Source organism: Ammospiza caudacuta, chromosome 1 (assembly GCF_027887145.1).
Source record: "Ammospiza caudacuta isolate bAmmCau1 chromosome 1, bAmmCau1.pri, whole genome shotgun sequence".
NCBI classification, from domain to species: domain Eukaryota; kingdom Metazoa; phylum Chordata; class Aves; order Passeriformes; family Passerellidae; genus Ammospiza; species Ammospiza caudacuta.
In genome coordinates this window covers 20,178,927-20,206,241 of record NC_080593.1, presented here as the reverse complement: position 1 = coordinate 20,206,241, position 27,315 = coordinate 20,178,927, and the positions used below count along the sequence as shown (strand labels likewise).

Genomic DNA, 27,315 nt, shown 5'->3' with positions numbered 1-27,315 from the left:
TAATAACTATACTATCTTTGTCCAAAACTTTCAGTTACTGTCTGCCTTCTTGTAACTTGTCCAGAATACTGAAATCTTCTGAAGCAAGCTGATGCCTTTTGGGAAATTAAAATTCTTCAGATTTATTAATAGTGTATTAAAATACTTTCATTAATATTGAACCTCCAAACCCCATCTGTTTACAGCAGAAAACTTTCAAATCACACAGATTATACTTTTCCTTGCTAACTTCATTCATATAAATCAACATATTTCCTTGGAGGGAAGGAGAGAAATAATATTTGAAATGAAATGGTTTCATGATTCTATCTTAAAGAGCAGAAAATTCTCAGACTCTTCCTTATGTAAAACCTACTCATCTCCTCAATAGCAATTCTTCAGCTCACATTTATCTCAGAAATTATATCCATTTCATTTTGTCAAAGACTAAAGTTTCACAGCTTCTCCAGTTTGTCATTGCTCCTAATAAATAAACAAACCAACAAATCCATGACATTAGCAGGCATAGCTAGCAATCCTCAGAATACTCTTAGCAGAAATATGGCAAATATTGCCATTTTCCTGTCACAGGTAGTGTGTTCCTGCCAGAATCAGTAGTTCTCTGAGTGAAGACTAAATCATAGCTTGACTTTACTGGCAGTAAACCTGTCTGTTTTCCATTATGTTTGTATGTTAGCAAACTATGATAATTTAAAATAAATTCTGCACAGTCATATAGACATCATTGGACCATGTTCTGTTTTTTTTTTAATTCTGGCTTTGTCATGGGATCTCTGGGATCCTTTCCAGCACCCTGTCCCAAACCTCTGTCTTCTCATGAAGGGAAGAGACTTGAAGATTCAATTGGCCAGACTAATTTTCCCCTTTTAAATTTTTTCTTTTATTTTTGTCTTTTTACAAGCTTGGAAATAAACAGCAGGAGCTTTATTGTAATGGATAAAAATACATGGAAAGATTGTTAAAGTATCTGTATAGTTTTAATCCTGTTAATTTTTGTAACAAGTTTGCTTCCTTGCAGCCACCTTGAATGGGTTGATTTCACACCCTGATCCAATGTTTACTGAACTGAAATTGAGGACTGACATCTATTTCAAATTAATTAATGCACTGGATTGGGCCCGTAATTAATTTATACTCTTGTCTAATGAAATCTATGGGAGGGAGTTATTTTTGACCTCTTTTAGCTACAGTTAATAGGTCCACTGTTTTTATTATATTCACTAGGCAAATTACTTATGCAAATATATCAGACAGGTTGTTGGTTTTCAAGGGTCTGATGCAAGGCCCATTAAAATCAATAGGAGTTATCCCATTTACTTAAATGGACTACAGAGCAAGCTCTGATACACCCGAGGTGGTGCTGCCTAACAGCATTTGTGTTCACTTTATTTCATGCTCCCTGGGGTTGACTCTAACGGCAATGTCCACTAGGCTTAACTAAAATTCACTGTTACAGGTGATATATAAATATAAATGGGGACCTACTCTGCACCAGAGATCTTTGTATTTGAAGAGGAAAGGCAGAAAAAAGGAGGATAGCCTGGAGTTGTTGCTTCATTCAAATTAAGCATGTTTGTGTGCTGCTTGCTGTGGTAATGACTGTGTAATACAAACATTTATTTTATATTAGCATTTGGGTAATAGCAGTTCTATGGTTTTCTCTGACTGAATGCCTGTGATTCATGAGCGAGCAAAATATTTGCAGTGCCAACCTGTGAAGTTTGCTTTACAGTCAGGAAACAGGATCATATGCTCCATGGATGACAAAGACAATAGTACAGCAAAACATAAGTGTACAGAAAATGTTCATCAAAGAGCAGTAAGCCTTTAACAAATCCCTATCCCACAAATATATAATTGTGTCCTTGACAATGAGCACTTATTGACTTAACACTTCATATTGTAAAGGCTCTTTTTTCCAAAATCATCAGCTCATTATCTCTATTTACTGTAAACATGGTTTGATGGTAGCACATTGCAATAAAAATGTATTTAAAAGTGCCTATTTGATCTGACAACAATGAAATACAGATATATCCAGCTATAGTTATTGCAGTTCACAGAACAGTATGTACCAAATTTTATTTTGCTTTAAACACTGGTCTGATTTTTATGTTTTTGTTTTGTTTTTTTTTTATATCTACCTCAGCTACTTAACTTCTCATAAAAGTGTGAAGGTGCATGTGAGGTAGCACTTCTGCTCCGTAGATTATAACTCATCTAGCACAACTGTGTGAGAAAGTTTCAAAAGACATAGGACCAAATTAAAATGTCAGGTTTTAGGACCTAATTAAAATGTCTTTTTTATGATATACAAGTAGATGTTATATGCACATTTTTAAACCCTTTCTTTAATTTTGGTTATTTGCCATATGCAAGGTAAAAATAAGTGCAAAATAAAACACTGAGTGCAAAGTAAAGTAAATAAGGACATGTACTCAGCTTTCTACTTGGAAAGTCATGATTTCTTAGGTATAATGGAACATCAACAATTTACTGCTGTTTTTCATGTGAATCCTAATTCAGACTCAGTGCTTTGCAGTGCAGAGGTTATTTTTGCTGAATTTTTTTGTTTAGTTTGCTTTTCATCTGTGCGCAAACACTGAATTCTTGAGGATTTTTAGTCGTGCATTTCAGTGAGCATGCAGGCTGGACACAAAAAGCTAAAGCTTTTATACTGTCTTCCTTAGAACTCATCATTTTCAGTAGATTTATCTCCAAATCCTTAAACAGTTTCAAACAGATAATGCTTTTGAAAAAAGTAACCTGTACAATGTCTCCTGCACTCCTGAATGTGGTCTGAAAATGAGAGTCACACAACACTCAGGAGATGAGTGCTGCCTTGGGAACATCTTTTCTGCATTTGAGAAAAGGTGAGGGAAACATTTTCTCGGCATGCCAGTGTTAGGCAATTGTTGAATCAAACAATATTAAGTGACAGAAGGGATGTGTGGGCCACAAATGGTCCAATTTGCATTGAAAAGGCTTCACTTCAGATTCTGCTGTTTACATGACTTTCATATATTTGTACAAGAGGAAAATATTAGGTTCACAGATATGCTAAGTTTAAAGTTAGTTTTTATTGCTAAATTGTGTGAGTGTACTACTGTGTGAGTCAGCACATGGAGGGTGTTTCTGACAATCTCTCATTAGTGCCAGCTCGTTTTTCACTGCAAACCACATTGTAGTGTTAACATCTTAGTTTAATTCTTCACAGTGGCAAGAAAACAGAATGAATATTCCCACTTTTTAGAAGGAAATGTGTCGGTAGCAGATACTGCAATGGTGAGCTTAAAATAAATAATTACATAGACAGTAGTTTTGAATACAAGTAATTAGTTTTGCATTAATGTTGCTGGAGATTTCAGTTGGAACTAGTTAATTATTTTCTACATTTGCATATTCTTAATTAGCTTTTTTTAGTTGTTAGCTTTGTACAAATTATTGTTTTGATAAATCTCCAAAATTTTTACCACGCACATTTAATTTATAAATGGGAAAAAAATTTATAACCTACTTTATGTAAAGAAAATAGATTGAATTTTGGGGTAGAGTTTTGGCAGACCATGGCAATAACAACCTCTTATAGAATGGCAACCAGAGCACAATTTTTCTATTGTATCTGAAACCAAACACATTTGAACTAATTAACATATCATGCGAGTTAATAAGCAAGGGACACTCCTTTGAGCTTTGAAGTACATTCCCATCTCATGCACTGTTCTGATCTAAAAGGATTTTACCTATTTCAGGATATGACTTTAGATTTTTTTTTAATGTAGTGCAAATATAAAACAGACCTCAATAAGACCCATGGTTAACCTTACACCTAACTCAACCTGGACACATCTTTGCTGCCCTTGGTGAATATTGCACACTCTAATATATTTGTTATGAAAGTCAGGAAGAACTTCATCCTAAAAATTATTTTCTAACAATCAGAGGGAATATTGATATAAATTAGTAATAGAAAATAATAATAGAAGATAATATTAATAATAATAATAAAAAAATAATCAATCATCCCCATTCAAAAAGAGCATTCAAGCATTTCTCTAAATACTGCATTTGGCACAGGATTATTTACATGCATAAGCTCATTATATGATTGGGCTCCTAAGGCTAAACTGATCAGAGTTACAAAAGTCTGAAAATAATTTTAAACTCAAGGCCAGATTCATAACAAGCAACACATTCAAGAAATGTTGAGTTTAAGAGGGGATTTTAGTTTACAGAACAAATTTGAGTAGAAGCATGTGAATAAACATATCAAGAACAGGAAATTAAACTGGGTCAGAAATGCTCACAAATGTATTATAAATGCAATCTCTCCTGCAACATAAACAGGCAACCACAGCAAAGTCAAATATATTGTATCTGTGTTGGGTTAATTTCCATAGCATCAGAACAAATATAGAAAAGCTAACACAGAACTATGTAAGAACAAAACAATGTGTATAAAGCAGAACTGACTGCAGCTTAAGTCATTTTCACTGCTTAAATGCCCCCTAGGCACTGTGAGGAAAGGGTCAGAAATAGCAGAAAGAAAAAAAAGTACTTTCAAATATAATCATACTTTCTTACTTTTTCCCAGAGCAAATGTAAACTAAAAATAAAAAAATATATTTTTTTTTATTCCACTGTGCATGATTTGACAGCACTACTTCTGTATCAATGGAGAGAGAATTATGTTCTCCCAATGACATTTCTTCAGTATCTTGGCAGGATCATGGCCTTATACAGAGTTTCTATATGACAAAGAAAATTCAGCATTTTCATGGGCTACTATTATTATCTGGTAAAGTATAGGAACAAAATAGAAAAAAAGGCAGAATCTAGAATACTTTTAATCTACCAAATCAATCCACTATGTGATCTGAATGTCTATTATCAAGTACCTAAAACCAACTTCCATAAGCCTTTTAAAGTAGAATAGATTATTTTTAGACTAACACATTTATAAAACACATATGAAATCACAATATTTTCAATCCCATGTAAAAGTTCACATCTTTGAGATATGCATGGCATAATTCTGAATATAAACAGTACAAAAGATCACCACGTTATTATTTTCATTGAGTAAATAATAATTTTTGTTATTTTATGTTTACACTATATCCAGTGAATAAAATTCATTTCTCTAGTAGAAATATTTAATTTAATTAGGGGCGTGAAATATTGTTAGGCATCTTCTATTGTATGAAGCTTTTCAATTATGATTTTCTGATATAAAGTCAATTTGAAAATCAAAAATTTCTAGCCTATAGAGGGTCTGTATTAAATAGAACTTTGAGCTCTTTCTCGTTACAGCTGCTTCACAAGCAGCTGGATGGTGAAATAATGCTGGTATTCTGTTCACCTGAATGCATTAACAGTTCATTTATTTGTACAAAAAGCTATTGTTATTTATGATGGTGATATCCTTGAAACTGAGCATGTTTTAACAAAGCCCTCACACTGTAAAACCCCAGCCTGGTATTGCAGAATACACAAACATACTGATATGACCAGAGGATTAAAAGTCATAAAATCATGCCAAAATCCATGTACTTCCTTACAGAGTGTCATGCCTTAATGCAGCAGTAACATTGGACATCTGAGGCCAGAGAACAATGCTTGCACCATTTCTAAAGATGAGATGAAACCCACCCATGACTTATTGTGCTTGTCTCCTTTGCCTCAGCCCAAGTCAACAGCAAAATTCCTCCTGTCTTTTATGGAGGAAGTGACACTAATTTGTCTTACCTTGTCTCTAATGATCATATTATAATTTTTACTCAGCTACTGCAAATTGACCTTAAAAGAAACATTAAAAGTATGGAGCTGAATTCTGGAGATTTTTCTCTTTTCCCAGCACATAAAAAGTACAGGAATCCATCACATTGCTTCCCTGGTAGATACTGATGCCATAAAGAACAAAACATTAGCACAGCCACCTCCTTAGAAATTAGTTTCCACAAATAGATCTTATGCTTCTGCTGATAAAATTCGTTTGCAATGGTTTTCATAGGAACAAAGAAAGACTTAGGTGTCTGAGACAATTTATTTATATACATGATCACAAAAAGCTTTCCCCAGTATCTTCTTCTTCCAACAATGCAAGTAAGCATGGAATATTTTTTATCTATCTATCTATCTATCTATTTGTTTATTTATTTTATTCATTTCTTTTTTTGCCAGCTGTCTGAATTTGTTAAAGCTAAAAAAAAAAAACCCACATTTTTCTTTACTTGCATCCTGGAAGCCTATCTAGTATTTTTTTTATTTAATTCTCTGTCATCAAGCTACGCTGAAGAGTCAGAGTAATAAAAAACTAGATCAGTAAAAGTTTTTATTGTTACTTTATGAAAATCTTTTTCTTAATTTAACTTAAAATTTTAACTTGAGGGCTGTTTTAGGGCTTTCCAGATATCTGGTGAAAGACAAGATTTATTAATATTTTGGTATTAATCCTTCTATGTGTACATGGCAAAAGAAGCAATACGATCAAAATAAATGCTGATTTAGAAGCAAAATGTTTCAACAACAACAATGGAGTTAATATGAGACAAAACGTTTTTAATACTGTGTTTTGCACTTAGGAGCTGTGTTTTCATAAAAGTTGGGTTTCTTTTTTTTAAAGCGTTTAGTGACCAAAACCAGCTGCATTCCCAGCAGTTCCTGTCCATCTCAAAGGCAGTGTGAATGACTACTGAAAGAACAGAACCCTAACGTTACATTCCTTTGTGAATGACTAGTGAAATAACAGAACCCTAACCATTCCTTTATGAATGACTAATGAAAGGACAGAACCCTAACCATTCCTTTATGAATGACTACTGAAAGGACAGAACCCTAACCATTCCTTTATGAATGACTACTGAAAGGACAGAACCCTAACCATTCCTTTGTGAATGACTACTGAAAGGACAGAACCCTAACCATTTCTTTGTGAATGACTACTGAAAGAACAGAACCCCTAACCATTTCTTTGTGAATGACTACTGAAAGAACAGAACCCCTAACCATTTCTTTGTGAATGACTACTGAAAGGACAGAACCCTAACCATTCCTTTGTGAATGACTACTGAAAGGACAGAATCCCTAACCATTCCTTTGTGAATGACTACTGAAAGGACAGAATCCCTAACCATTCCTTTCCCTCCCGTAGGACCAGCTGCTCCCCACCCTCCCACCTGCAGCGGGGATGGGTTCCCATGCGCGTACGTGCCGCAGTGTTTGCCCCTCGCTGCACGGTGCGACGGGGTGGAAGATTGCACCGATGGAAGCGATGAGATGGGCTGCCCCGTGGAGATGCCCACCAGCACAGCCCCGGGCTCCTGCGAGGCAGCAGAGTTCCTGTGTCCTTCCCAGGGCTGTGTCCCGTCCCTCCTGCTCTGTGACGGGGTGCCCGACTGCCGCCTCAGCGAGGATGAAGCTGGCTGCCGTGAGTTACGGCCATGGTTCTCTGTTTTGGTTGTTAATTGCAGCCCTGAGATGTGTGGAATGTCTCTGTTTCGGCCCCCGCGTCTGAAGAACAAGTCAGAGCTCTTTACCTCTCGGTCTTGAAGTTGTTTATTAATTCTCATCTATAAAATTTTCTTTCTGCCCAGCTGAGATCTGCTCAGCAAGGCGGCCAAAGGCACTCTGACTGTCCCCGAGGTGGTGTTGTCTTTTTATACTACAAACTACATATAACATATTTACAATTACTTTCCAATACCTATCACCTATGTTAGACAGTGCACTTCTATTCTAAACCAATCCCCATGTGCCAGCATCACAGCAGAAGATGGAGACCAAGAAGAAGAAGAAGAAAGGCTAGACATGCCCTGATTCCTCCATCTTGTCCCCATAACCCCCGTACCAAAAATCCTAAAATCTACATTTTCACCCTGTGATAATTTTATTTTTATACTATTTAAATGTCTGTGACTTTCAGGTCCTCATACAAAGCTGGTAACTTGTTCCAGGGGTCATAATCAAATCCACAGGTGTTCTGGGCTGTGTGCCAGGGTCTCCAAGCCCCCCGGTGGGGTCCTGGGCAACTCTGGACACCCGGAGGGATGCACTGGGTTCCGACACACGGTGGTGGTTATGGCTATGGTAACTTACCCGCCCAAACTTTCTTTCCAGAGTTTTAGAAAAGAAAAGTTCAACACAATGAAGTTCAGTGTAAAATTCATTATTCCCTTGTCAAATAAACCCCTATTTGTGTCACATATAATGCATTACTGCAGAGATGCTTTACATTTCTAAATAATTTTGCTCATGCATATTAATTTCCTTGCTATAATTTAGTAAGTGTTTAAAATAACTGCAGTTGTGTTTCTGTTAATATTTACAAGCATTTCCACATTTTTTCCTTAAATCAGTCAGCTGCATTTGCATTGCCTCTGTAACCTCTGATCGTGATATGACAGAAAGATAGGCTTCTGCAGTTCTGTTATTCAGTAACATTTAAGGCAGTCCTGACCTTTCAAGGATTTTGAAATCAAGTCTGTTCATGAAATAGCAGCAATCTCCGCCCCAAGCAAGGAAGAGGGCTCACAAACAAAACACAAGGTCAATAGGCTTTGAAATGTAACTGCAATGAGATGCCATGGAGAAGCATCTGAAACAAACAGACACAAAAGTGAGTGTCTGCCATTTAAAAATATTTCATTATTAGCAGGTGAACTGAGGCCAAATGTTTTATTCCAGGAATTTCAAAATAATTGGCTACACAGAAAAAAAAAAAAAAAGGCTTTTTACATATAAGCACTTTTCTTCCTAAACAGGTCATGCTCTAAAACCTTTTTAACATTTTTCTCATCCTTATCAGAATAAAAAAAATGGTAAAAAATATCTGTTTCTAGTGGATTAGAAATTCATGTTCTTTAATATTTTCTATCCAATCTACTACATATAAATGCAGGCTACTATTATGCCAATTATTTAGCAAAGTAGTTTACCAAACTGGCTTGGATTTGACAGACTATCTGTGTAAGTCTTTTGTTTTGAAGTGAACTCTGTGGTTTTGTTGGCAGAAGACATGATTTTGGAGATAACTTTGATGTTAAATTCTACATACCCCAAAGACACATAGAAATTTTGCATGTTCCTTTCTTCAAATAAACCTCTCATGGGTAATCTTCATTTGACCTTGTTTCCTCCTCAATCTGTCCTCTACTAGAGACATCCATGCTGTGTTCTATTACATGTACATCCCAGCTCCACACCACAGAAGCTGATGTGGAGCCTCAAAATTTGAAAGCCAAAAGATCTCCATGATTTTGTGTATTAACTAAACAACTGAGATACTCCTTTGTTTTGTTTATTTTACTGCTTTGACTTCAAAACAAAACCCAGGGGTTAAGAAGAAATTAAATCCTGGTCTATTCAACTAACAAATATTCTCCATACATATTTCAGAACTTTGAGTATCTCAGTCTGAAGGAAAATTAGTCAAGTCTGTACTTCATTGTTACTCCAAAATTTGGTTCATAGTAAATAAACATGCAAGCCTTGATAGTATAAGATAGAAATACAGAAGCAGTAATTCTTGTTTCTTCACTGAAGAATATAATTCAGAGAAGCAAAGCAAAGCAGAGAAGAAGGCAAAGCAAAAAGAAAATTATTTGTGCTAGTTTGGAATTAAATCAGTGGAAAGCTGATTAGTGTCACAGCTGGTGCTGAGATCCAGCTGTGTGTGCCATGAGAACACAGTGTTTAATCTTTAGCTTCCTACTTTTAACAGGTGAAAACCTATAGAAGTTTGTTAACTGGGGAAGGTCAGAGAGAAAAAGTAAAAATCTCAGAAATTTCATTCTTTTAATGAAATTTATGCATTATCTATAAAATTGATTGTTGTGCTAGTAACTCCAACCTATGTGTACTCTAATAATAGTACAGATTGAAAGTGGGGATTTATTCTTTTAGATTTTAGATGGATTTTTTTCCTTGGTGCAATTCAAATCTACTTCCTCATTTTAGAAAACTTCAGTTTAGGAATTACTGACACTTTCCATTTTGTTTCCCATAGCAATTTTATTCATTTAAGTGCAAAACAAAACACTTAACACTATTTAAGCATAGAACAAAAGTGTTCTGGGTTCGAAATTCAGGAATTCATCAGGGAAAGTTTTCTTTTGTGATAAAGACTATTTGTCAAAATGCATCTTGCAGAGATTAAGGAAAAAGCCCTAAAGGAGGCCAGGACAAAAAAACTCCAACCAAACGAAAAAACATTGATCAAGTCCCTACTAAAAACACAGCTTCTACCACAGAAATGCTTTTCTTCATGACTTAGGAATTTATGCAGACAGAATTTCCTGTAGAGTTCACATAGCAGTTAGGTTGTACAACATTATGATAATACTGTTTTATACCTGCTAATGAAGTGGATTTGTTACTTGCTGCATTTAACAAAAAAATTCTGGAGCTGTTTTGCAGTTAAAGATGTTCTACTTGGCTGGCTCTCTTCTTGCTGACAGTTTTAGTGGAGGGTATATTACCTCGCCTATTTAATCTTTTATTTGCCTGATTACAATACTAAGGTTGTAAACCAAACATATTAACACCAGTGGGATGTACACATTAGTTTTCCACAGACCAACATCCTTTTCACCTGATTGAAATGCTAATAGCAATGAATAAAAAGTAATTTTTCAGTTTTCTGTAGTGTACCAAAATGTACATCTTGTAGTTTTGGTAAGTGTTAAATACCTATGAAATATTAAAAATTTTATACTTTCAAAGTGGCTGTGATATCATTATACCTTCTACTGGTTTAGTTTGCACCTGGAAAATTAAATATAGATGAAAATTGGATATTTTTATGTTCATATCTTTACTGGTTTTAGTGCCTCCATGTGGTCTTTATATTCTTTACCTCAGCACCAATAACTTGGTGTCATTGTCCTTAACTGCAAAATTTTCAACTGTTAGGTCCATTGCTATGACTGTTCCCTCTGCAATGTGTTAAAATAATGTGTAAACAAATTGATTCCATCATTTTGAAACTAATTTCTGAATGAGACTTAATTATGTTTGCTGATACCTTTTTAATGGGTTTTCTTTGGGATTTTGCAGTATATACTCTCAACATTGTGAGTGAATATTCACTCCTTCACAAATATTTCATGGGAAAATTTGGTTTCTGTACCATCTGCGCTCTGTATTTGTTTGCTTATTTAGCATCTCAGTAGTAAAGTTGCATGTCTTTGAAGATGAAAGCTTGGAGAGGTCACACAGATGCAAGTCTGTATCCTACAGCATGAATCAAGTTTTCTGCTAGTTTTTGAACTATGAGAAAAATAATACAGCTAATGATAACAACCATGTTACTTTTCATTTCAGCCATTAAAGATTGTTCCAATGGTTCTTTGTTATGTGCTTCAACTAATCAATGTATACCACTCTCCCAGCGTTGTGATGGAGTTGTAGACTGCATTGATTCCAGCCTTGATGAGTCTGGCTGCTCAGGTATTTAGTTTTGCATTAAAATATCATTTGAAACAAAGAAAGTGTAGTTATTTCCTACTGAATGTTTTGGCAGTCCTCAAACTTGACCGAGGTTCCTCTGCTAAAACTTTGTCAAATTATATTAGGCATGAATTTTCCTGATGAAAGCATGACAGATATGAAAGTGAGAAAAATATTTATAATATGCTTAAAATCTTAACATCTTCATAAGAGGTGTTTCTTACCATATAAACACATTGCTCAAAAAAACCTCAACCCTTTGTAGTATACTTTTAAGACTTCCCTTGATTTAGCCAGTTGAGTTAACCCATAGTGTTGAGTAAAAGGCTTGCTTATTTGTGGGTTTGTTGTTTGTTTTTTTTTTTCCAAGTGTATTACAAATCCAGGTTGGAAAATAAACTAAATAGCATTTGTTTTAACACAGTGCATTTGAAAAAAATATTCAGGTTTGATTTGTAGTAGTTAAATGGTAGAGAAAAATAAGTAGAGGACAATAATACACATTCAAGGTGAATTAGATTTTTATTAACAAAATCTAATAAATACATAGATGATGGTGATATAAATAATTTATTCTAGATTCAAAATGTCCCCTTAAATTACAGAAAGGTACTGCAGCTCTTCCCCAAGACAGATATAAACTCTTGACCAGTTCTGTATTGACAGCACTCTGCCAGCTTTGCTCAAGTTGCATTAGCTGAGAATTTAACTCTCTTTTTTTTAGTAATTTTTATGAGTTTTGTGATAAAATTTACAACACATATGCATTGCAATGATATAATTCATTATAATATATTAAATGTCTATTTAAAAATTAAAGTTTTACAAACACTTACTGGTAGGAGGCATCCACATGTTTCTTTGGGAGTGAAATTTGACCACAAGTATTGTGTTCACTATCTCTCATAGTATCATGAAATGGTTTGGGTTGGAAGGGACCTTAAAGATTACAAATTTGCAATGTCCTTGACTTGGGCAGGGACACCTTCTCAAGCCCAGGTTGCTCATGTGAGAGAAGGAATCATACTTCAAACTTAAAAAATTGCCACTTCTATAATGATGAGAGAATTCATACTTGGTAAATTTGATTTATAAAAATTATATTAAATTAAAAGAAATTTATTATGAAATTAATTCACTGTAAAAGAATATAGAACATGAACTAGTAGACATTCATAAGAGTAATTTAAAAATCTTCCACTACTTTTTCAGAAAGCAGTCCTTTTAAGTAAGTAATGCACTTTTCAAAATTTAACCCTGAAATTGGATGTGTCTACACTGAATTGAACTGTTATATGCTGCATGAAACAATTTCATTTTGCATATATTCAAAACTCTTTAGGTCTAATTAGTATATTACCAGTTATTTTCATACTGAAGAAGATTGAGGGGATTTTTTTTCTTTTTTTTGATTTTGAGTTTTTTCTTGCTAAAGCAATGTAAAACTAACCTTCAGTAAAACTAAATCTGATGATGTGGAAATCCAAGTCAAGGGACATAATGAGTTTTTAAAAGAATATCACTAAGTACTTCAATGCCTTTTGTCTTTTAAAGCCTGATTTCCCACATTCTTATGAGAATGTGATTTAAGTGTTTAAATTCTGATTATTTTTAATAAAAGGCTTGGTCATAAAGGAGTGTCTGTTCACCAACCCTATATAGAACCTATTACTAATAATGTAGACAGGTACTAATTAAATATTAGATCAATTCTTTTGGGTCTCATTTTATATATTCCTGTTGTTTGAAAATCAAGTGGCAAAAATTCTATTTCTGGAGTCAGATGAAAATCTCATTTGAGAAAAATTTTATGCTTGTTCAAGTGCAGCATGAGGATTTCAGTAAGCTCAATGCCACTACATTGCTTGTAGTATTCTTATGACTTCACATTTGTATCACCAAGTCCAGATCTAAAAAAAAAGAAGTTTTGGAAGTGCTAAGCTCTCAAAAGGACAGGTCTTAATATTTTGCCATTTTGAAAATCAGATAATGACAAATGTAATAAAAAAGAGGGGGAAATCACAATTTTTACCTTTATGTTTGCAGCTTGTCCTGAGGAATACTGCAAAAATGGAGGAAAATGCATCCTCAAGGATGACATTCCATTATGCCAGTAAGTTTCATTGGCAGTTGACTTGTGCATGAATTTGGAGAAAACTGCTGTTGAAACAGGTGGTTTGCTCCCCAGGGATTGAAATTATATTTGGTAGAAGTGTATTTTAAAAAGTCTCTGTGTGTCTACACTATTTTTATTTACACTCAGTGAGTTAAACCACATTTTGAGAAGAATGTTATTTATCAGACAGAATTTTCTGTAACTTTTATCTTTCATTTCATGAGACAACCTTTTGGCCTGACTCCCTAAGTTTTCTGTCTCATGTTTCACTGCAACATTTCAAAACATATATTTCTGTGCCTTATCTGCAGCAGGGTGTTGTATAGCTCAGATGAGATTTTACAGCAGGCTGCATACTCATCTTCATCTTCCTTTTAGGCTTTTGGAAAAAAAAAAAAGGTTTTTTTCCACTTATTCTCCACAAAAAAGGGGTTTAAAATATGCTTTCTTTTTTCTGGAAATACTCTCTGATAAAAAAAATAATGTCTGCAATTCTGGTGTAGAACGTACGAGCCATTGGAAAGAGTCTCAGGATATCTGAAGCAACTCTTTAAAACAAGATATCACTGTTTCCCTTTGGGAAATTAGAGGAGACTTCCTCAGTGCAAAGAAAGTGATGGTGTGTGTTGTGTTATCATGCTTTTGTCCTTCACATGCTCCAGTGGAGCTTGCCAGAGTTTGCCAAATTACTAAAGAAGTAACTGTTTTATCACAGTAGCTACCTTATTCAAGATTAGATACTAAGCTTTGGCTCCTGGTTGCCAGGAGATGCACATTAATGAGCCTGCTTTGTCTTTCAACACAGGTTTATCCTTGATTGGATGGAGAAATGTAATATATAACATAGAAAATATGGGGACATTCATATAGGGTATTCAGATTTTGGTTTTAGAAAAAACTGTTAACTACCTGCAGATTTCCCCAAAGATGTCCAGTATAATAGAACAGAGAATAGTCTCTTGCCAGAGAATCCAAAAATCTTGGAATTTCATCAACGTGGTGCTTCAAAAAATTTTTTTAACACATAGAGAGAAAGGGAACAAAAAATCATAGGGAAAGATTGCAGAATGAAAAGTCAGCAGAAAATAAAGGCATTTGCAATAGGAGGTTTGTAATTTGTAGATTAAATCATTGATCAAAAATAAAATTGCTTGTAGGGACAAAGGGCCGGGGGAGTAATTGAGATTTTAAGTGTACAAGAGAATTATGAGAATTGAATTTCTGTTCAGACTTGCAAGAGAAAGTAACCCAAACTAGCAAATATTTTTTACCCACAGAAATAAAAAACAGTTGGAATAAAAACAGTAAATAAAACTAGTAAGTAGGGTAGTTTACCTCAGCATTCAGTAAGAAACATATTTAATTCTGATGTAATGCACAGGCAACCAGAGCAAAGGCACAAAAAAAAATCCTTAACTGGGAGGTTGACATAACTTCAAAAGTTGTACTTGCTTGTGTTGGGGAAATTGGTCATCTCTGCACAAGAATGCCAGAACACCAGGGCATGTTGCAATAGACTTTCTGAGAACTCCCTGTAGGGGAAGTGGCTGGAGAACTACAAATGGAACTAAATACCATTTAAGGCTTTATAATATTTTAAAGGAATTACTTATATATATAATAACAGGAGAGTTAACCATTACTAAAATAAACTTCTGCTTGACTTTTTGAAATGCCACATCAAGACCATTAAAAGACCAAAAAAACCCCCTAAAAATATACCTGAAATAATTTCAAATGTAGAAGTATATTAGTTTTCAATACTCAAGGGGAAAACAACAAAAATACAGAACCAGAAACAAACAAACAACTCCCCAAAATCCCAAAATAATTGAACAAAAATAGAAATTATGAAAAATATGCTAATTTTTATCTTTTAGTTCTCAGTTCTTACTCTAAGTTTCCTGAAAAATAAATAATAAATTTAGCTAGAAATATCTTACTCCCTTGACAGCAACTGTTTTTCTAGACTGCAGGACAGGTCAGGAGAAAAAGCAGAGTGTTTAAGAGTGCAGAAATCCTGTTCCACAGCAAAGAGACTCTTGAAAAGAACAGAGTCCAGATACTGCCCTGCCACAGAAGTGACAGAGTCTTCCTCAACACCCAGAGGCAATTGTGGGGGGATCAAAGTGCTCTTACAAGTCCCTGGGTTTGACTAATACTATTCAGTGACACAGTGGAAAAGGAGAAAATTTGTTAACATATCCTTTCCTTACTATTTTATCTGGCAAAATGGATTCTGGTCATCCCCCAAGTGAGATGATTGTGCTGTAGTTTCTATAAAACAAAACCTGAGTCTGGAGTTTAAAAGTAATTCTCAGGCCTCCCTGAGAAGGTTGGTTTGGCAAAAAATTGGAGTGGACAGCTCTCAAAGCTTCATCTGTTCCATCAAGTTCCTATAAGAACTGAAATTGCTGCTCATTTTAGGCTAGTTTGAGACTTTCTGGAAAACATTTTTACTGATGATAACAGCCAAGTTTTTCTGTGGTTTTAATGCAGTGGGGTTGAAGTAGTTGACTGTACATCCTTCTTCCAATAGTTTAACCTGCAGGAATGGGAACAGTGGATTTGCAGTAGCTGCTTAGGCAAAAGAAAGCCCTAGCATCTGAACTATTTGAAGAGAGTGCAAGCAGGCAGTAGATTTTTTACATTTAGTGCTTCTCCAGTTCCTTTGATGCTGTATGTTTTTACATGTGTGAGCTTGTGTAGCTTAGACATATATGTATAAAGTTAATATTTAGGGCACTACCCTGTCTTTCAAGAGGATGTAACTAAGAGGGATCAGTAGCAGTGGAAGGTGAGCTCTGACATCCCTTTGTGAATAGATGTCTGTAGGCCTGGTGAAAACAAAAGCAGTGGTTACAAGTCTAGATAAATTTTCAGTATATAATGGAGTGGGTAAGAAAGCTGATGTATCAGATTGCTGTAATTTTTGTTCATGCTGCTGAAAACAGCTTGTCTAGATGGTGCATAATGACTGCAATAACATCAGTGGGATGCCCAGTGTTTGAGAATGTGACTGCTTAGGTCTGGTGGATGCTCTCAGTGAGAGCATGTGAGTAAATGCAGGGCACTGGTGCTTGGGTGATGGTTCTCTTCCTACTTGAGAAGTAGGAAGCTTGATGGTTGATCCTCCTCAAACACAGCTTGATGGTTGTCCTGCTCCTGCTTGGTATTTGTATTTTGAGTTAGCTTTGAAAGTCACTTGCACTTGTTTCTGCTATTTGGTCAGGAGAGTAATTGAGGTGCATATTGAACACATTTGTCTTGTACTTTCTATTTCATGGGTATTTTCTTTGTCTGCCAAACTAGATGGAGCTTTAAGCTGAAATTCTATGGCCACTCTCATTTGACAAAATGTGACTCTCATTTGACAAAATGTGACTCCTATTTGTCCTGACTGAGGTCTCTTCTGTAGTCAATCTGCAGCCAAGTGGCTGGTGCTGGCAATCAGCTACTATGATTGCACCAGCAAATCACGATAATTTGAGCAATAATGACCAGAATTTTTGTAATTTCCATCCTCCAATTTCAAAATAACTCCTTTGATTATATGTATGCTTTCCCTGACTGCTTGTCCAACGTTTCTTTGTGTTTGTTTTATTTTTGCTTTAAAGTGAGACCACAGACTCCTGGAAACGTGGGAGAGGAATATAGAGGAAAGGAAGCAAGCTGGGAAAAGTGTGTTTCTAACACACTAAAGTGGAAGGATGAGGCTTCAAAGATTGTACTAGTATTGAAAGAGAAATAAAACCACTGAGAACAGAAAAAAACCCACAAAAAACCATCAAACCAGACTCTTCATACATGCTTTTCATTCTTATCCAAGTAGACAAGAGTGATATTAAACATGCACATTCAAAATGTGCTAAACTTCATATAATGAATATTAAATCATCATCAAATCATCAAATGGTTTGGGTGGAAGGAAACTGTAAAATTCACCTAATCCAACCCCTCTGCAATGAGTAGTTTCATCTTCAATTAGATCAGGTTGCTCAGTACCCCATCCAACTTGACTGTGAATCTACCACATCTCTGGGCAATATATTTCAGCATTTCACAAAGTTAGTTTCAAAAATTTCTTTCTTATATCTAGTCTGAATATCCCCTTCTTCACTTTAAAACCAGTATTCCTGGCTCTGTTTCGGCAGGCCCAACTAAAAATAGAATTGTTTAAGTTGGAAAGGACATAACACAATGCTTGACTTTCCCTTTATTTTACACAAATATTTTCAGCACAATATACCAAATTTTGGAGTAGTTACACTGAGTAGTACTAAAGAGCATATGAGAGCACTTTTATTCTTGTCTGAACTGTAAGAAGGTTCTATCCTTTACCTAAAAGAAAAAGTAATTTCATTCACTTAATTAAACAATCACATTACACATTAGAAATAAATCTTCATTAAACAGTTTTTAAATTCACTGAATATGTAACTTCTCTCTAACTGGGCTGTGGAGATTGAAATGCAAGGAGTCATTATAAATAGAAAATTAAATATTATTGTCTTTGTAGTTGTGTATCTAAATGCTGATTTGGCCCAAAATACAGAAATTGAATTATTTTGTTTTTTCTTTTATGTCATAAAAGTAAAGATTACTTTCTCTTTTGTTTCTTTTACAAAAAGAATTGGTTTTACAGGGTAACCATTCATTCAGAGAAGTGGAATTCTTGTCTATTCTTTTTAGAAAAGCTACAGGTTAATTGGTCCTCTATTTATTACTTCTTTCCTTCTCATTTTTACAATGAGCTTGTTATTTTAACACAAATTATCTGTTTTACATTGCAAACAAAGTATTTAATCATGAGTAGTACAGTAGCAAACAGTATTTCACAAAATTAAAAAAAAAAACAAGGGAGTTTTTTTGGTAGTTGAAACATAGTTAAACCATTCTAGTAAGCATGATAAACTTTTCAGGAGCTCTGCAAGTGGCATGCAGCATCACATAATGTCTTGGTAGACTATTTGATCCCTTTTCCAGTTAAGTATCATATAAGGCAAAGGAGGTGAATCCTACATCCTCACTGGACAATATTTTTCAGTGACTAACATAGGGTTCTTCTTGGTTTTTTCCTAAATATGTTTGATCTTGGATCTACTCTTACTTGTTCTGCGTTACTGGATTTTGAGGACTGAGGGTGATAGTTATCTTTAAAAACTAAAAGTGGGAGGATTGTTTTTATATCACACTGGATGTCAGGAAAACTGAGTGATAATAGTATTCCAGCCTAAGAAAATAAAATGTTTGGAAGCATCTGGAATGTGATTTGATGGAAATATGAAGTTTAACACTGATGATATAGAAACACCAATCCATGAGTAAAGAGAGTTTATAAAAAGAGAAGAGAGCAGTTTCCATTTCAGCTACATTTTCTCCTGCTCCTCTCAGAAATTCCCACCTCAGAGGGAGGATTGCTGGCATAGCAGCTGCTGATTCACTGCAGATTGTTAATGGCCCAAACAAAGCAAATTGGTACTGATTTCACTTCTTCCCTAAGAATTTTCTTTTAGGTTTACTGAACAAGTGGGACATGGGTAAATTGTTAATGCTAAATTGAGCATATACACCTACTCAGGGAAGTTGTAGTCATGAAAATCAATTGTACATAGAGGAGCAATGAAATAAGGATGTAGTCATAGATAAAAACAAAAGCCTTGATGAGTAATCAAAAATATAAGACATTGAAAACAAATGTCATGTTGACATTTGGATTTTGGGAAGCAAAGACACATCTACAAACATATATAGCTGGTAAAGAGAAGGGGTTTTTTCATATCTTTCCTTTACCCAAGTCTCATTTGAAAAGTGATGCTGGTGCAAATTAAGTAACAAATTCAGGTTACCTGAGTTGGGTATAATTAAGAATAGGAAGACAAGTTAATATATCTATTCTTCAGAAAAAATTTGACACAATTTTTCATGAAAGAAAATATACAATATGATGATGGAAATGCATTTTAAATGTTTGCTTACAGAAAACTGTTTCCTAAAGTTTTTGTTCAGTCTTGATCCTTTCTTATTTGGAAACTTATCATGAAATCAAGATGCTTGATCCAACAATACCCTTGCCTTTTAGTTTTTCACATTTCTAACTTCATGGCCTTTTCCAAAGGAAAATCCTAGGGGGATTATGGTGCAGTGTGACAGAAACTCAGCTGCAAAAATCTTACCATTTGATCTCTTTTGCAATAGTTGGGATGAAACAGCTTTTGCTTCTCATGCTGATTGCCTGCTCACAGGATGTTCAGTGATCATTTCTCAACACAAAAAAAAAGTAAAATCTTTTGAATCCTTCATATATCAGAATTTATAAAATACTGTTCCTTCATTTGGAAAAATATATGTCAAATTTGTTTAATGAGTTAGGATTTTTTTCATTTAGTTGTACGAAGTGACTTCAAAATAAATACATTTGGCCAAATAATTTTTATCTAGTGAGAAACTTGCCATTGAGCAATTATCAATGGCATACACTGGCTATCTTTTGTATTTAGAAGGAGTTTACTTCAAGTGTTGCTCTTCTTCTTCCTCTACAGATAATAGTATGATCCTGAGGTCAGCTCTTTATCACACTGAAGCCAGCTGCTTCATGCATTTGCAACTTCTAGAAATGAGGGGAAAAAACCCCTGATATTTATCTCAGTTAAACCTAATTGAATACACAGGGCCATTTGCCACCTTCTGCAGTGAGGCAAGGATGTGCCGTGAAATTCTCTTGTGAGTGGTCTGAACCAGGTGATTGCTTAATCCTATGATTTCAGAAGGAATCTTTTTTTGGTTTTCTTATTATAGAGCTAAAACAAGGTTGTCCCTATGTAACTGCTAAAGTTTGACTGCACATAATTGAGAATGAGATGTTAGAGTCAAATAAATAAATACAACTGAATAGACACAAAGAATGGTCTCACAACAGATTTCTGACCATATCTTTTAGGAATCTCTAACATTTGATTCAAATGTAAATCAGACTTCCTCATTTAAGTCTTCAGTTTTGGTCTTTTTTTCACAGAAAAACAAATTTCAAGATATCTTATAAACTGGAAACAAACTAGGTAGCTTATAGTCTTTCTGTGTTTTCCTGAGGTGAAATATGACTGTGACAAATGAAAAAGGTTTTGCTTGAATGACCCATTGATAGAATCAGAAGAGCACTCATAGTGGAAGTGCTTATTTGAAATATGGCCCACAGGTCAGTTTGGAAAACAAACTGTGAACTATGAATTTTCAAATTGCCTCTTCATTATATGTTTGCTGAGTGGGGAGATTTTTACTCGTAAAGAAAATCAGCAAGGAATTTCTGGGACAATTTTAAGTTAAAGAACTTGATGAACACTTTGTACAACCTTTTCTTGAAAAATTTTGGAGTTGAAAGGTGCTAACACAGCTTCAGGAATAAAAGTAACTGAATGTTTTATTAAAAGGTGATTTTCCTACATTATCAATGTCATTGCAACTCTCAAGATCAGAGAGAGAATTATATTTAGTAGCTGAACAAAATAATTGATGTTTTAATTTGAAGATACTATAATCTAATTGAGAAGGGTGTAATTTAGCAGCTACAGTGAAAATTACTTGGACATATAATAATGATTAAGCAAAAAAAAATTCTCCTCAGAATTCAGCAATGGTTGGACCAGCAATGCTAATGTTGCTGAAAGGATTCAACTTTTCTGATAAATATCCTACATTTCTCATTTGATTTTCAATTTATTCTTTTAAGAAGTTCAAAGCAAAATGAGGAAACTGCAAGGTGTAGGAAACCACAGCTGGATTTTTATTATTACTAAGTGCAATGAACCTTTACCTTGTGTACAGAATGACTTCTACACAAAACTCTAGACTTTATTACATTTAAAATTCAGGAGATAGGTTTGTCTTCAGTAAGGAAAAGCTTAGGATGTGGGAAGTGTATGTGTAGGAGAGGATGTATTTTGAGTAACGAGGGATTTTTATATGGGAGAATGTTAATTAATGTTGGATATTGGATGTTTGCCAATGTATGGAGGGTCCCCTGAAGGGTTACTCCTACTAATACCAGATGCTCAAGAATAGAAAACATGGATAGAAAGCTTTAAATCAAAACATTTTTTGTTCTATTTTGTTTAAAACAGGAAAGAATAGCAGTAGAATAATAAATACTTTTCCAAAGAGAGTAAAAAGGGAACAATTGAGGAAGTATAAACAAGGATTGCAAAGATTCTTGTTCTCCAGCCACTCCTACTTCACATTCATGTGGCTGTCTTTTGTTGACAGAAATTTAAAAACATCTGGGCATATCTACTCATAGGCACACAAATTGCTCTAAATTTTTGGATTATATTAAGTCAAACAATAATTTAGAAGTCTGGGTTCAGATAGTCTTACTTAGACTGAGTTATGATCTTTTTTCAAATTCAGTCTTCCTGGATTTAAGTGCAAGTAAGAAGCACTACTTGGAATGAAAACCAGTATTTTCACTCCCTAAGATTACACCTGCATGTCTGCATATCAGACTTTGTTGTCCAGAATGACAATCAGCTCAGTGCTAGAGGCCTCTCTGTAGGAGGCACCTGGAGGCTGCCATTGGATACACCTAATCCAATACAGAATGTGCCATAAAGGCTGTAAGGCACACTTCTGGAAAACAGGTATGTCATGAAGCGTGTTGACAAGAATTTTAATTGTGACTAAAATGAGCACTCTGATACAGATGGGTCTGGGCTGAGGATGCCAGGAAAGATGGGAATGGTGGAGGTCTGTATTTGAGGGTCTGTGCTATTGTGTAAATCGTGTAGAAAAGACATACATCTTGTATTCTGTACCAGCCACAGCCTGACATTTGGCCCACTCAGTCTGACCCACTGGACACACTGGTGTCACAATGTCATCAAGCTATCTTGCATGTTTGCAATTTTCCCTCTTGTTCAGTCAGTGAGAATTGAAGTCTCTGAGAATTATACCTTTTGTGCGGTTGCTAGGTGGCCAAGGGATTTCCAAAAAGCAGCAAATTCTACTAAATTAAGAACTTTTGAACTTTTCTTGCCAGCGTTGACTGATCTGGAAAGCTCCATGCAGTTTAATTTTCAACACATACAAACACTGAGGATTTTTCTCAGTGCTTGGAAGGAGCTTTTCATGTTTGCTATTGCTCTAATCAGCTACTAGGCTACATCTCTAAGCAGGAAGCAGTAACTATGTGCTGTTCCCACACAGAGACTTGTGTGTCCTTTGGATAAAAAAGTACACATACCTTTAAGCTAAAATGATTTTGTCTGCATCCAGTGCAAAAGTCATATTTTCAATGTACAGAAACATTTTTCATTAAAAGTATGTATTGGATTGTAAGACACAAGTGATGTCGTTCATGCAAGACTTACATTGTGGATTTCTACACCAGAGTCACTGCAGGAATAAATGTCTGTAGTGGGCTGACCTTGGCTGGGTGCCAGATGCCCACCCAAGCCACTCTGTCACTCCCTTCCTCAGCTGGACAAGGGAGAAAAAATATAATGAGAAGTTTGTGCATTGAGATAAGGACCAGGAGAGGTCACTGAGCAATTACCATAACAGGCAAACCAGAATTGACTTAGGGAAATGATTTTAATTTATTGCCAATCAAATCTGAGTAGGGCAATGAGAAATAAAAACTAGATTTTAAAATGCCTACCCCCCACCCCTCCCCTATTCCCAGACTGGACTCCATGATAACTAGGTTAACTCTGCAATAGGACAAGAGATCACAGTCTTATGCTGTTCTAGGGGAGATTTAGGCTGGACATTAGGAAGAAATTCTTCACAGAAGGAGTGATAGGAGTGATTTGATATTGGGACAACCTGCTCAGGGAGGTGGTGGAGTCAGTGCTCCTCTAGATGTTTAAGGAAAGACTGGATGTGGCATTTAGTGCCATGGTCTAGTTGAAATGGTGGTGTTAGGTTATAGGTCAAACTTGATATCTCAGAGGTCTTTTCCAACCTAATTGATTTTCTGATTCCTCATTTTCTCTTCCTCCTTCTCTCTGTCAGAGCAGGGGGATGAGGAATGAGGGTTGCAGTAACGTCATCCCAGGGGCAGCCACCATTGCTTATGTGCTCAGCCTTGGCCAGTGCCAGATCCATCTTGCAGCCAGCTGGCATTGGGTCCATTGAACATGGAGGAAGTTTCTGGCAGCTTTTCACAGAAGCCACCCCTGTAGCCCCATTTAGCAGATATCAAAACCTTGCCATGAAAACCCACTAAAACATCAATCATCAAACTAGTTTTCAGAATTCAGTAAACTGCAGGAGGCTGAGCTTTTGTTTGTTAGATTTTAAACGATGGAGGTGAGAAAGGTTTCTTTGTAAATTGTGTTAAATTGAGTTTGTGTAACCAGATTTTGGTAGCTGGGAGGGGCACTACAGTTGGGCCTTCAGTGAAAAGCTGCTGGAAGATTCCCCCAGGTCTGACAGAGCCAATGCCAGCCAGCTCCAATACAAATCCACCACTGGCCAAGGCTGAGCCAACCAGACAAGATGGTAACACCCCTGTGATAACATATCTAAAAGGAATAAAAAAGTTGTTACACAGATGTAATTGCATGAAGAGAGGAGAGGAATGAGAACATGTGAGACCAGCAATTCTACAAACCCTCAGGTCGGTGGAGAAGGAAGGGCAACTCTCCAGACGAGAGCTGAGATTGCCCTGCAGCCCACGGTGAAGACCATGGTGAGGCAGCTGTGCCCCTGCAGCCCAGGGAGATCCATGGGGATGCAGAGATCCACCTGCAGCCCATGGAGGAAACCCGCAAGAGAGCAGATGAAAGCCTGAAAGAAGACTGTGACCCCATGGGAACTCTACACTGGAGCAGGCTCCTGCCTGGGACCTGCAGACTCATAGAAAGAGGAGCCCATGCTGGAGCAGGTTTTTTGTCAGGACTTGTGATCCCATGGGGGAGCCACTCTGGAGCAGTCTGTTCTTGAAGGACTTCCTACAACTTCCTTCCTAAACTTCCTTCCCTTCCCCATAGAAAGGGACCCATGTTGGAGCAGTTCATGGAGAACTGTAGCCCATGGGACCCAGGCTGGAGAAGGCTGTGGAGAATTGTCTCCAATGGGAAGGACCCCTCAGTGGAGCAGAGGAAGGGCTTCTCTCCCTGAGGAATGTCAGAAACAACCTGTGATGAGCTGATAGTATGGTCGTTCCCCATCTCCCTGCACCGCTATAAGGAGAGTAGAAAGAGCCTGGCAAGAAGGGGGGAGTTTGGGAAAGATGTTTTTAAGATTTATTTTATGTCCCACTGTCCTACTCTGATTTTGATTGGCAATAAACTCAACTAATTTCCCCAAGATAAGTCTGTTTTGCCCTTGACAGTAACTGGTGAGTGGTGTCTCCCTGCCCTTATCTCAATTGTGAACCTTTTCTTTTTTCTATTTTCTCTCCCTGACCAGTTGTGGAGGGGAGTGATAGAGTGGCTTTGGTGTGCACCTGTTACCCAGCCAGAGTCAACCCACCACAAAGTGTCTCCCTGGGCATGAGAAAAGTAATTCAGCAGGATGCTTGATATTTTTTTGCAGTATGCATATTTTTGTATTAGCAGACCTAGATAACAAATTATCATATGGCTTCCCAACTATGCTGAACTAAACTTTGCCTTTTCTCACCCTCTGGGCAGCCACATGAAAGCCCAAACCATGATCATTCTCTCTGTGGTCAGAGAGAAAGACTTGTCATCAAGCCCAAGGTGTCTTCTCCATTTTTGACTCTAGTTCTGTACATACTTAGGGTGCCTTGGCAGCTGTATAAATTCCTTGGATACAGGAATATATCAGTTGTGTATAAACACATGCATTGCACCTAGGCTAACCTCAACAAGTGCCTTTGTTGGAAGAGAAAATAGTATTGGAGCCAACAATATGTGACAATGGCTTCTTTAATGTAAGTGCTAGGTGAGATTATACAGTAAGGATTGTCTAAATTCTAAGATTAAGAGTGTTTGAGTTCTGGGTCATTAACTTACTATATTAGAAAATTATTTTTATTGCCTCATGAGTTTCTTGCTTCCACTTAGAACTTTGCAATTTCTTACTTTAATCTTTTTGCCATTCATCCTTATTAACTATTGCATTTTCCACTGATGAAATGTCTGCTCAACTGAGTTTGGTGGCAAAAGTAGTGCACAGTGAAGAAAATTCCTTAGGGTTGCAAAATGGAGCTAACAAGATGACTGCCTAGAAAATGGAGCCTGTGTTATGCAGTCCTTGCATGCTTGGGTTTCCTATGCAAGCAACTGATAGTGTAGCTTTGTATGACTAGGAGCTGAACAAAACATTTTTTAAGCAGTGATACATAGAGCAATTCTACTCTTCACAGAGCAGAATTCCAGTCTAAAAATAGTTATTTCTTCTCTGGTTGCTTCATTTTCAGATTTTAAGTACTCTTTTGCAATCAACCAATTTTTATTGATTTTCAGGTAAATTAAAGTGCATGGTTTCATTTATATTGTAGTCTATCAAAAAAAAAATTAAATTTAAAAGTCAGGAGTTATTAAGAGACTTCAACAGATGAGGAAAAAAAGCTTTTATTTGCCTTGTTTTTGTTTGTCCTTTATTCTTTATCTTTTGCAAATCAATATTTTATTAATGTGAACTTTTCGGGGAACTTAGTAAAATGGAACAAAGGTCTCCTAAAACTCGTTAATATTTTAGTGTGTGGAAAATAAAGTATGTTTACATAGTCATAAAAGTTCACAAATATTTTCTTCCTGCCTCTCTGGCTTTTAGAGTTTAAGGTGAGATGATTTGGCAGAATGCATTTTAAGAGGTTACACAGCAGCTACTCGTTGTTATAGTTCTGGTGTTGTAATAGGTGTCATCAAAATTTTCTTCATTTATAAACTTCCCTTATGATATCAGTGAAGCCACTTGGTTGCTAATAAGATCAGCACAAAACCTTACATACTGAGAGTGTTGTACTTAATGGAAGTAGCTGAGAACTTTTCTTTCTGAGAAATCATAGGATAGTAGAAGAAAGGTAGAAATGAACATACAGCTGTGTAGCCAATACCTCAAACTAGATTATACCAGTATAGCAAGTATAGCAAGTATTCTTTGTTTAGCTTTTAAATATATGTATACACACACACACACATATATAATGCTTCTACAGCTATCTGTATAAGTAAAACTTACTGCCCTTACAATTCTTTTCAGTATGCTGGGACTACAGACAGCAGCATACAAGTTTCTGTAAGCCCAGGAGTTGGTGATATATCTACTGCTTTGTTCTGATCTACAAAAATCAAACTGCCACAGAACTATGAACACCTCATTTCAAGGTGGGAACATACAACACAATTGTGCATTTAAATATAATACAGAAGTCGGTATATTATCAAATTACTCTTTGTTAACTTTTAAAAATTGTATATTTATTTGTATTTTCATTGAAACCTATCAGAGAGTAAGGTCAAAGTAAGATTTTAATAAGTGTGAGAATGCAACAAAGATAATGGAACTTATCATATTTTATTTGTCTGCTCAACATTTTATATGATAAAACCATTATGTATTTGAAAAAAGATGGTGAAACACTATCAGCTTTCTCTGTGTAGTCTTATATCTTCTAGTAGGTCAATGTCACTTGAATTTTAGTCTTGTAAAAAATCTTCCAGAAACCCTTTTCTTTAATCATTTAGAACTGTCTGCAATTCTACACTCTGGATTTCTAACGGTAAAAAATTGCATTTGTATCTTGCACATTCTTTTCATTTTTTTCATTTTAAGATGCATTC

The 27,315-nt window shown here is 35.8% G+C and overlaps 1 protein-coding gene across 1 annotated transcript in view; it reads left to right on the top strand.

Annotated features, from left to right (window-relative positions):
- MALRD1 (MAM and LDL receptor class A domain containing 1) overlaps nucleotides 1-27,315 on the top strand; it is a 229,880-nt gene that overhangs the window by 171,879 nt on the left and 30,686 nt on the right. The window contains exons 34-36 of the mRNA XM_058825112.1: nucleotides 7,154-7,429; nucleotides 11,323-11,448; nucleotides 13,495-13,561. Coding sequence (XP_058681095.1) covers nucleotides 7,154-7,429; nucleotides 11,323-11,448; nucleotides 13,495-13,561 — 469 coding nt within the window. The remainder of the gene's footprint in view (nucleotides 1-7,153; nucleotides 7,430-11,322; nucleotides 11,449-13,494; nucleotides 13,562-27,315) is intronic.